Source organism: Delphinapterus leucas, chromosome 8 (assembly GCF_059928025.1).
Source record: "Delphinapterus leucas isolate spDelLeu-1000000601 "Yukka" chromosome 8, BTC_Dleu_Yukka2, whole genome shotgun sequence".
NCBI classification, from domain to species: Eukaryota; Metazoa; Chordata; class Mammalia; order Artiodactyla; family Monodontidae; genus Delphinapterus; species Delphinapterus leucas.
Genome location: NC_143136.1, coordinates 28,548,030 through 28,560,447, shown reverse-complemented (window position 1 = coordinate 28,560,447; position 12,418 = coordinate 28,548,030). Strand labels below are relative to the sequence as shown.

Here is a 12,418-nt window from a genome sequence, read left to right as displayed (position 1 = left end):
AGCATTTCGCCAACAGGCCAACCACAAGGACAGCCCTGCTCATGCCAGTGCAACTTCTTCTGGTTGGCCCTGATGCCAAAGCCAGAGGACAAACGTGATAAGGAGAGTCAACTCCACACTTCACTCACCCATCAAGGGAAACTGCATCGCTGGCAGGTGGCACTGTCAAGTTCTCTGATACCAAAGAACAATGAGGAAACCTGCTAAAGGATCATGGAAACCAACTAGCACAACTGTTTCTAGTGCCAACATTTTCTGTTTTATCACCTTTAGGATTTCCTGACATACTGAGAAGGTAACTTAGGCTTCATTTATAGATTGTTCCAATGAGAAAAGTAAGAAAAGATGAAAATCAAAAGGGAAGAAGGTCACATATGATTCATTTCCCTTATATTACACAGCTGGTACTTGGGGTTAAAAATGCAGAAATAATGGCCTAAGAAATCAAAGGCAGTAGTCTATATAAAACACGTAGGGGGTCCTCTTCTATTTTGGACCAGGACACTGAGTCAAATACATCAAGACTCATTTAACCTGACTAATTTCTGGGGACTTCAACTCAGTTCCCACCAAGCCCTGATGCTCATGAGAGAAAAGGGACTAAGTCAGGCACACCCTTTGCAGGATTTTGATAGATTCAGTAATATCGCCATTTCCCTGAAGCTCAGTTATTTGAGCTGCATAACTGGCATTAAAAAACCCAATGATTAAAATGAAAAAAGTCTGAATGAAAATATCTCAGCACATGTAATAGACAGACTTTAAAGGAAAGACTCATCTCCCTCCCTTCCTGTGTGTCGTGTGTCTCTGTCTCTCTCTCTTACACACACACACACACACACACGCACACACACGCACGCACACACACACGTACAATAAAAAGGATAACACCAGGGCTTCCCCGGTGGCGCAGTGGTTGAGAGTCCGCCTGCCGATGCAGGGGACACGGGTTCGTGCCCCGGTCCGGGAAAATCGCACATGCCGCGGAGCGGCTGGGCCCGTGAGCCATGGCCGCTGAGCCTGCGCGTCCGGAGCCTGTGCTCCGCAATGGGAGAGGCCATAACAGTGAGAGGCCCGCGTACCGCAAAAAAAAAAAAAAAAAAAAAAAAAAAAAAAAAAGATAACACCAAAGGAAAACCTCCAATTTTGATTCTAAATCATAAGAGTCTAAAGGAAGAATACAGGTAGAAGTGCATAAGGAATAATTTAGAAAGGAAAACCATTTATTTATGAAATATTACTGTGTTCTCCAAGAATATGTGCTCCAGGTTAGGTAATCTGTACAGAATTGAGAGGGCTGCGGTATCTTTCCTTTGGAGGTCACACGCACCCACACTGAAATCAGCAAAAAGCACTGTGAAGCATCCCTAGGGAGATGCAATTTGGTGTTCTTGATATGAGCTGCAAACACTTCCTGAAGTAGTTACATTAGACTGGATGTGGACAGGACTCGTATGTCCAACCATGCTCCCAGCTAATGGAAAAACAATTTTAAATCAAAGGCAGATATTGCGATAGCAACCCATGTGGAAGAAACAAGCTTCAATCATTTCAGTAGATACCTCATTTTGCTAATCTCATTGGCTGAAAAAGTGGCAAGATTGCATCAGATATTATATCTTGGAAGATAGGTATGGGAAATAAGGGTCTCTTACCGGCTCTTTCAGAAATTGTGCTTAAGTTTCTCAGCAACAATCTAAAGCCCGGAGTAGAAATACTTGGGAAGTAATTTGGGTTGTGATTATTCTGGAGTCTGATTATAAAAGTGACAGATTATATCACATTATAGATCTTAGCTCAAATTCTTACAGTATTCGATGGTTCCAAGAATATAACACTTTTCCTGCCATGAGGTTTATTTTTTTGTTGTCTCTTAGAAAATGATTTTAGATAATTTATAGATTTCACTTAATCTTAGAATAAGATAAAACACTTTTTAACTTTCTGAAGGATTTCTTGGTAAATAAAAAGCTACATGTATATTACAGTAAAATTAATATATAACTGGCCAGAGCTCCTTTTTCAAAGTTTATCAACCTGTTTAGCTTCGAATGACACTTTTGCAGATAGTCTATAACTCCTTTTTAGAGTGTTGCTCTCAGCATATATAGTTATAAAATTTGCTGAATGAGATCTCTGGAGAAAATGAAGGAAGGGGGAGGGGCTATCAGGAGATCAGGAGGTTAGACGACTTGAAAACCTTAGTACTAGAAGTCATCCGAGGGAAAAGAAATTCTTGAAGGAGACTGAGAACGGTTGCTTTCAAAATCTATCAAAATAACATCCTGTGTTTTAGTAGTTTGAGTCCTGATAGATTCCTGCAGCTAATCTGTTGAGAGTAAAGCCCCAATGACACTTTTAATTAGCTAACTTGAAAACTAGCTACAAAGTCTGGCTAATATTAAGTCTTACAGAGAACATAAAGAGCTGTGTTCATTTACTGAGCTTAAAGAAGTGTTATCTATTTGCTTGAAGTGCTAATAACCACTGGTCTTTAATGAGACTAATTTAGTGATAATATTATGGCTAAAATGGGCTTATTCTTCTAAAAGCCAATATCAACCAGACTTTGGCTAATAATCAATGGCACATTTGGATCTTAGATTTTGGTTATAAGACATTGCTCATTTGCAGTTCAGAGACACAGCAAATCAAGTCTGTGTAGACTGTGTTTTAAGAACGAGGCTGCCCGAGGAGATAGGCTCTCAATAAGCTAGCCTCCTACATTAAGTGTATTCGAGTCACAAGAGCATGAAATCCTTTCTCTGTAACAGATAACCCCTCTACCTAATATGTCTGACTTATTGGGAGGTAGGGAGAAGAGGAGGTGTTGCTATGATCTCTCCCAGCTCATGCAATCTTTTGTTGGGCACACTGAGTAATATCCTCATTTACTTCTTCCCAGATCAAGGGTATATCAGTATGCTCATGCATCAAAACACCATTTTCACTCAGTGATTCATGATGCTTTAGACAAATATTTACCGGCATAAAAAGATGTTCACTATATACTAAGTGAAATGATTGGGTTAAAAGTAGTATGTACAGTGTAAAACCATGTTTTAGGGAAAAAAATAATCTGCAGAGGAAGCAGTATGAAAGGATATGCACCAAAGTGGTAAGATAATGGATGACTTTCTTATTTTTGTTTTCTATGATGAACAGTATTTTCTGTAATATGAAAAACTGTTTGACCCAATTAAGTGGGCAGAATGTTGGTAACAGTACTTTATTTATTTAATTAATTTGTTCACCAAATATTTATTTGCCCCCACTATATGTCAGGTATGGTTCTAGGCCCTGGGGATAGAGCAGTGAGCAACACAGATAAAAAGGCATGACCTTCTGTCGCTTGCGTTCTAGTGGAGAGAGCAGGGCCTCTGCACACTGCTGCACAGGCTGAGCAAAGCGTGACCGCCATAGCCATACGTGATGGCACCAGAGAGGGAGACAGACAAAAATCCAATACCACTTTATGTGGTAATAAGCAGAGAATGAAGAGAGAAAGTGTGGGGCAGCGGGGCGGGCAGTGTGTGCAAAAATTTTAAATAAAGTGGTCAAGGAATGCTTCAGTAACGTGACAGCTGCATACAGATCTGAAGGAGGTAAGGAAGCCAGCTACACCACTATCTGGGGAAGAGGAAAATGAGTATAGAAACTCACATGGGAGCCTGCTTGGCATATGCTCAAGGAGCAAAACAAGGCTGGTATGACTGGAACAGAGTAAAGAAGGGGGAACGTACTAGGAGATGAGGGCAGAGAGGTGATGGGGAACCAGGCTTATACGTCCTTGGCTTTTACTTGGATTGAGAGGTGACGCTATTAGATAGTTTGAATCAGAGGTGATATCATCTAATGTACACATTAACTATAGCTGTAGCCGGAAGAACAGACGGAAGGGGGAGACCAGTTACTGCAAAAATCCAGGGGAACAATGACAGTGGCTTGGATCCAGGTGGTAGCAGTGGAAGTGATGATTCTGTGGTGATTTTGAGTGGACATGTTTTGAAGGTGACGCTGATAGGACTTGCTGATAGGTTGGGTGTGGAATGTGGGAGAAAGGTGTTTGGCATGAAGAGCCGTATGGGTAAAGGTGCTGGTAGGCGGATGGGGGGCCTGCAGCAGGAGCAGTTTGCTACAGGAGTGGAGGAGGGGCTACTAGCTCAGTTTGGGACATATTGTTTTTGTTTTTTTTTTGTGGTACGCGGGCCTCTCACTGTTGTGGCCTCTCCCGTTGTGGAGCACAGGCTCCGGACGCGCAGGCTCAGCGGCCATGGCTCATGGGCCCAGCCGCTCCACGGCATGTGGGATCCTCCTGGACCGGGAAACGAACCCGTGTCCCCTGCATCGGCAGGCGGACTCTCAACCACTGCGCTACCAGGGAAGCCCTGGGACATATTAAGTTTGAGACGCTAGTGGACATCCAAAGGAGGTTTCACCCTTTGGACTTAGCCTCCTGTCCAGTGAATTCACTAGCCAGAGAGACAGCTTTCCCTGGGGGTAACAAGCGAAGGAGTGGCAGGGAATCTTGGTGAATCAGGTGACATTTCTGGGGACTGTTCCTAAGTGCTAAGCAAGCTGCTAAATTTTGCTTGAAGGAAGAGGAGGCAAGGAGAGTCTGACAGGATACGCGCGCGCGCGTGCGCGCACACATACACACACACACACACACACACACACACACACTCATCTTTTTCTGGCACTCACCAGGATAAATAATGGTAATAAAAATGGCTGTTTTTATGATAGAAATTTCTCACTGTTTAGTAAAGCTGATATTGCAGTGAGAACTAATTCTGGATATAATTATAATTTCAAATAAAATGTGAGACCAAAGACAGGAAAAGGTGACTTAGAAGGTAGAAGAATCACGTTTGGTATTGTCCAGAGATTCCCAATTCAAGCTGGTCAGAATGGTCTAAGCCAAGAACTAAACCTAACAAACAAGTAGGACTACCTGTTCCCCCAGAAGCATCACAATTGTGCTCTAAGTAACTGGAAGGATAGGCGTTAATGTTGTTTACTGGCCTCAACCAGTGTTGGAGAGAAACTAGTTTTAAATACTATCACAATAGGAACTTTGGATTCACCAGGCACCCAATCCCCAAATCATTTGTTAATGATAGAGAATGGGAGACACTCAGGCATCCACTAATTAATTTCTCTGATGTCTTTCTTTGGACTAGATGATTTCACTTCAGCACTCAGAACAGATCATTTAACTTAAATCGGGATTTCTGAAAAGCTAGTCCCAACAGCTGGTGTTGGTCTGGTGATGTTTTTAGCAATCCAAGGCAAAATGAGAAAAGAAAAAGCATAGTAGAATGAATTTTAAATCTATTTGACTTTAAAAAGTTGTTTCATTGCTGTCTGCCTGTTTTTTTTTTTTTTTTAGCATTACTACATTCTTTTATGAAATGATGGTGAAAAATAGGTGGATATTTGTTTTAGCAAAAGACATGGATAAGACAACCCTACAGATAACTCTACATTTACAGGTCTATGGAATGAAAAGGTTTGGTAAACACAGACCTAGAGAAAAATGCACTCATTAGCGCTAAGCCAGTTGTCATGCCTTGTTCTCCAAGGCTGGCGCTGCTAGTGAGCACAGGAGTGCCTGTGTCAGCAGTTGCCCCTTCCCACTCAAGGCACATTACTGTCTGCCACCTCCCCGCCCTCCTTCACACTCTCCTAGATGACCTCAATCAAGGCTTCAGGAGATATAAAAGCAGTTCCTTCCTCTGAAGAATCTAGAAACTCCTGGACGTCATGGCCACCAGCAAATACACTGGGGAAAGCAGCAGCAATCTGGGCATCAGAAAACTTGGTTCCACGTGTGGACTCTGCTCCTTACCAGCTTTGTCACCTCAGGCAAGTCACGCAGCATCTCAGAGTCACAGTTCTTTCCCTTCTTTGTAAATACCATCTGTCTAACCCATCTGAAGGGCTGTTGTAAAGAGCAAATAATACATCAATATTTACGGGAAAGTACTTTTTAATTGATTAAATCATAATTATCTCACACGGGCCCAGGTACCATCATAAATAAATGAAATGGGCTGAGGACAAGACAAGCAGGGCAGCAACATATTATGTACCCAATGCCAGTGGGTTTGGGGAGAAGATAGGAGGGGTAGAGACTATGGGAAAGTGCAGAGTCCAGTACGTAAAGCTGATTGCTGCATCCAGGAATGAGGGAAGCTTTTGTGTAATCAGAGCTTCTGATTTCTTAAGAGAAACCAGAGTTTTATTTTGTGTGAGCATGAAAACTCCTAATTATTTACATGTTAGCTACGATTTTGCAACTTTAAAACCTGGTGGGGGCCATCCCTGAAAGGCCAAACAAAACATGTCTGAGGGCCAAATCTGGCCCTGAGGCGCCCTTTTGTGACTATGATTTACACATGTATCCCACTATTCCTGTGTTCCCAGCTTTTCTTAGGGTCCCTCCTGAAGACATCCTTAATGGGAGCTGCTCCGGATGTGTCCTGACAGTGCAAAGATCTTCCACAGAGTACTTCATGCACCTTTACATGTGGACACTGTAAATAATTTCTCTCTTGAAAAGTTAAATAGGCCTTGAATCAATCCAGCAGGGTCGCTCGCCATCTGGGAGTCCTCAGAAACGGTGAATGGTCGGCACTATAAACATTTTAGATTTCATGGAAGATACTGACTTTTTCTAAACTAATCACCCCTGCCAGTCAAGAATTGCAGTATGGGTTCAAGAACAAGGCGTTCATTTAACAACAATAACAAAAACAGTGAGGATACAAACTGGACAGTCATCGTAATGATTGGCCTAAAAGCCAACTGGGACTTCCCTAATAAGGCGACGACCGAAGTGGTCTCCCTGGCGGTTGAGCGCCAATACGATTAATCAGTCTGTTTCCAGTTTCCTCACGACAGCAGTATTAACAGTTTGCTTTATTCTGTTTATATGGCGCTGACAGGTCTTCAGCATGTTGGGCCTACTTGCTGGAGATTAATGACCGCTTTTATACGGAGGTAAAAACCAGGCAGGGAGAGAATACCTTTTACGACTAGATAAGAACTAGATTCTCTTCCTCTAGTTTTGTTCCCCTGTTGCTCATCAGCTCCTCCCTCTTTTAACTTCTATCGAGGATACATATGGCTAGTTGTGCCCAGCAGGCGCTTCTCACTGTTTAAACCACCCCACTCTAGATGTGGTGCCCGCAGGTGAAACAAAGGGAACCTTAAGTAGTGTTTTTGAACATGCTTATCATCGCTAAAAGTACTGTTGGCTAATTTTGTTTTTAAAAAGTCAGATTCCATATAAAAGTGAAAGATGATTGATTGATAGGCAAGAGATGGCTTTTGGTGACAGGAATTTTAGCATGTGAGGTGGGCAATGGTTCCCCTTTGTAGCTATGGTTATTTTTATAGACACTGAAGAAGGTGGAATTAGTAAGCATGGCCCAGCTGTAAGAAGTATGAACATCCCAGAAAAATCTCTTAGACATATTTCACTAAATAGTCATATTTCAAAATAAATCAAAATGATTTCTAGCCTCCCTCTAACTCGCCACCTCCCCCCAAAGTTAGGAGTACTGCTTGCTACTGGTATACTTTTCTCTGTGCCAGGTTGGAGAGCATGGTAACCTAACCCCAAACATTATGTTAACAGTATATAAATATAGAGAAACTAAAATAACATTAAAAAAAAATCAATCACCTCCTCTAGGGCTCTGTAGGAATCACTGTCTCATTCTTTGCTCTTAGGGAGCCTCCTGCTCCTCCTATTTTTTTTTTTTTTTTTTTTTTTTTTTGCGATACGCGGGCCTCTCACTGTTGTGGCCTCTCCCGCTGCGGAGCACAGGCTCCGGACACGCAGGCTCAGTGGCCATGGCTCACGGGCCCAGCCGCTCCGCGGTATGTGGGATCTTCCCGGACTGGGGCACGAACCCGTGTCCCCTGCATCGGCAGGTGGACTCTCAACCACTGCGCCACCAGGGAAGCCCTGCTCCACCTATTTTTATGCAACAAACGCTCAGATAAGTGCATCCCGCGTACCCAGGAACTGCAGGCCCTGGGCCAGGCTGGCCCTCCAACCCACTTCCTCTTGCTTACCCCTCTCCTGATACAGTGAGTAGCAGAAGGAGCCTGATTCCAGTAGACAGAGCCTCAGGGGTAGCTTTTAAGGAGAATCTTTTAACAAAGATTTTAAAAGCTAGAGACAAGAACAGTCTAGGATAAGAAAGCAGTATTAGGACTTCCCGGGTGGTGCAGTGGTTAAGAATCCGCCTGCCAATGCAGGGGACACGGGTTGGAGCCCTGGTCCGGGAAGATCCCACAGGCTGTGTGGAGCAACTAAGCCCATGAGCCACAACTACTGAGCCTGCGCTCTAGAGCCCGTGTGCCACATCTACTGAGCCCACATGCTGCAACTGCTGAAGCCCGTGCACCTAGAGCCCGTGCTCCGCAACAGGAGAAGCCACCACAATGAGAAGCCCGTGCACTGCAACTAGAGAAAGCCCGTTTGTGGCAACAAAGACCCAACACAGCCAAAAATAAAATAAAATAAAATTTTAAAAAGCAGTATAATAATGGTTATCTATAGAGTGTTTACTATGTACAAGCACTACTGTAAGCCCTTCACTTGCAAAAACCCATTTAATTCCCACAACAGAATGCACTGAGGGAAGAGTTAAATAATTATTTGTGTTTGAAGTGCAGTGTTTGAGAGAGTAGAACAATATACTGGATTAGATTGGGGCAGATCTTTAATTCCATACTTGTGCTTTAATAATTTGTCTGATGCGAAGGTTCAGCTGGAGAGGAAAGAAACCCAAGCGAGACAGAAAGTCAGAAGGATACTGTAATAGTCCTGAGACTGAACCAGGGGAGTGCACTGGAAGTGAACAGGAGAGGAAAGATTTGAGACTTATCCCAGAAACAGAAATGCTTTTTTGGCTGATTTGGTTTGCTCTTTAGTTGATTTGTTCATTCAACAATTTCTGAAAGTTTCAGATAGGTCAAACACTGTGCTAAGTGACACGGGGAAGTAAGAAAAAGAAGAATTTGAAGATGACTCCTTCCTCAAAACTGGGCTACTAGCCACTGCTCAGTGGTCTAAAGTGACACTGTAACAGACATCCATCTATCACGCATCCCTCCTTCCATCCATCCATTCAGTAGTTACTGAATACCGACCTTGTGGCAGGCACTACACTACATAACGGTCATGAGCAAGTCCAGGAAAGAGAAATGAAGGAAAAGGAAAAAAAGACTCCTATTTTCATTCTCACAGCCCTAGGAATGCTTTTTTTCTAGAACTTCCATTCCTTTCCTGGTGGTCTGGCCATAAGGCACAGTACATGGTGGTAAACCACCAAACTGCTGGAACAGCATAGGTATTCTTAGTCATCCATATGAAGACAGGATCTGCTATTTAATTTCTAAATGTGTGCCCAGATCTGACATATTTAACCAAAGCAAAACATTATATCATAAAGGTAGCTAACATGATTCCCATGTGTAGATTTTATTTATTTATTTTTGCTGTACGCGGGCCTCTCACTGTTGTGGCCTCTCCCGTTGCGGAGCACAGGCTCCAGACGCGCAGGCTCAGCGGCCATGGCTCACGGGCCCAGCCGCTCCGTGGCATGTGGGATCTTCCCGGACCGGGGGGATGAACCCGCGTCCCCTGCATCGGCAGGCAGACTCTCAACCACTGCGCCACCAGGGAAGCCCCCATGTGTAGATTTTAATATCATTTAAAAATATAGGCACAGGAAAAACCAGCTCTGAGCAAAGGCAAAAGGTACTGAAAGTAATAGAACATACTTTCAATGTTAAAAATCTTGTATCTAGTTTAGTTGCTGAATTAGTTTGAGACACATAATTTTATTGCCTTTCAGGCAAAGCCCTGATCTTTAAAATTAAGATTTGCCTAGACTTTACAAGAGTAAATCCTGACCACTTTCTAGCACTTTCTGAAAAACAACTAAGTAATAGAATGACTACCACTGAGAAGTATTTTGCTTTATGGCAGCTGCCTTTTCATTATTATTTTATGAGAGCTTGTCTAGATATTATGTATCCCTTACCATCTACATTTAGTTCTTTTCAAAACATCTCTTCAGATACCTGGGGTTTTGTCAGTTTCTTTGGATCTTAATTGGATTTCAAATAGCAAACGATATCACTTTCCAAAGGTTCTTATTCACATAGGCTTGCCTCCAAAAATCATGACTAATGTATGCCTTTAAATTTCTACTAAAAAAAAAAACTAAAAGGTATGTTTAGGGACTTATGAACACCATCAACAATTATTTCAAGTATAAGCTAGTTCACATATGCCAAGGGTGAGAATTTAAATGCCAATAAAACCTAACTGTAAAAGAAGGAATCTGATGAGAGCAGGCACATTTTAACTTCACTTTTATGTTGAGGATCTGAGCCTGGCATGGACTTGTGTGTTCCATAAACTCTGAGATAACCAAGCTATGGATAAGCAGCCTATGTCAATGGTAACATGAAAAGGCAGAATCCTGGGCCTTTTCATGTTTTGTGCCTGTTGTTGTTTTTTAATGCATTTTAATTCAAGCTCTACAGCCTGCATCATTTACCAAGTTCGCTTCTGTCTGCAAAATAAGATTTGAATAACCACCTACTAATTTCCCATTGAAAAAATGTTTTTAAGTTATGAAATATTTCAAACATGCTTATTTTTTCCTGATGATAATACGAACTGAACTTGAGGGAAATATAAAACACTACATAAGTGATCAGTGAAGACACTCCAATGAATATTATCTCAAGTTAACCTACAGGTAAAGAGAGGTCTTCACCATTGTGGGAACTCGATCCATGGGTTAAAAGCCTTCAGTTACGCTGAGATATTATTTTCATTGTGCTTGGCTCAACCGGATAGAGGCCCTCGGAGGAAAGAGCCAAAGATGAGCCCAGAGGGACAGCCACAGAATTCGAGACACTCCACGTTGTAAAGGCCCTTGGAGATCCTCTAACCACCCTCCCGGGGCGGGAAAAGAAAAACAAACCGACGCCGTCTGACATTTATGACTCTTACCTGCGGCGCAGATCCTCGGCCACCGCTGCCCGGCAGCTGAACAAATAGGCTCGCAGTGATTTCAGCCGCTGCCGCAGGCGCACCACGGTGGCCAGCGGCTCGGCGTGTCCGTACAGCATGGGGTTCTCCTGCTGGATGTCGATCAGGGGCTCTTCGTACACGTACTCCAGAAACTCTTTGGCCTGCTTAGACACCTACAAAAGAAACTGCTCCATCAGCGCTGGCGAATCACCTGGCTTTCCACACCTCCTCCAGCCAGGAACCACAGCTTAAATATCAAAATAACATCATCTTCTGAACACAGCCAAATGAAAAAGCCCATAGTGTAACTAAGTATAAAGTGTGGCTTTTCTTTCTCTCTTCCAGAAACGCAATTGGTAAAAGTAACCTGGGCATTGAAACGAATTCATTAACTCTGTATGTTGATCATGTGATTGCACAAATCTACACGTGATAAAATGACACGGAACTCTACAGACCCAGTATACCAAATGTCAATTTCCTGTTTGTTTGTTTTTTTTAATTGTACTATAGGTATTTAAGATATAACCCGTGGGGAAAGTAGGTGAAAGATACACAGGACCTCTCTGTATTATATTATCTATGCAACTTCCTGTGAATCCATAATTATTTCAAAATAAAAATTTAAAAAGAATTCATTAAGACTTTTTTTTTAACATCTTTATTGGAGTATAATTGCTTTACAATGGTGTGTTGGTTTCTGCTTTATGACAAAGGGAATCACCTATAGGCATACATATAACCCGATATCCCCTCCCTCTTGCGTCTCCCTCCCACCCTCCCTCTCCCACCCCTCTAGGTAGTCACAAAGCACCATTAATACTCTTAACAACAATGCTGACTTTAAAAACTAAAACTATGTGCACATATATGTATATATAGTCTATAACACTTTTTATAAAGTAGCCACTTTAAAAAGATAGGTAAACCACGCACATACTACAAAATTCAAAAGGAATAAAAGTATCTCTCCCAAAAAAAGGGGAAAAAAAGGGTATTATATGCAGAACAATGTGCATAGAAAATAGGCTCAAACACACACTTTCATAAGCAGAAAAGAGTTGCTCTTATTAGAACAGCTCTGAGCTTAGGCTGACTTTGGCCAATAGATCCATCCAACTCTATATCCACTTCTGGTAGTAATCATCAAGAGTATGAAAGTTGATTTTAAAATGTCATTGTCATCCAAAGAAATAAATAGAAGAAACACATCTGAGATACAGAGGGAGTAGCTTAAATAATGCATAACCCATGGGTAGTTTGGGGGAATCTTTACATACCAATTCACTGATACTGGAGACCACAACTGGCAGGGCCCTGTCCTCATGTAGCTCACAGTTCAGC

At 42.4% G+C, this 12,418-nt stretch overlaps 1 protein-coding gene across 6 annotated transcripts in view; it reads right to left on the bottom strand.

Moving 5' to 3' along the window:
* The window catches only part of PLEKHM3 (pleckstrin homology domain containing M3), a 188,484-nt gene that overhangs the window by 94,664 nt on the left and 81,402 nt on the right, over positions 1–12,418 (bottom strand). For all 6 annotated transcript variants that reach the window (XM_022567533.3, XM_022567531.3, XM_022567535.3 and 3 more), the window contains exon 5: positions 11,054–11,247. In XM_022567533.3, the coding sequence (XP_022423241.1) occupies positions 11,054–11,247 (194 nt within the window). The remainder of the gene's footprint in view (positions 1–11,053; positions 11,248–12,418) is intronic.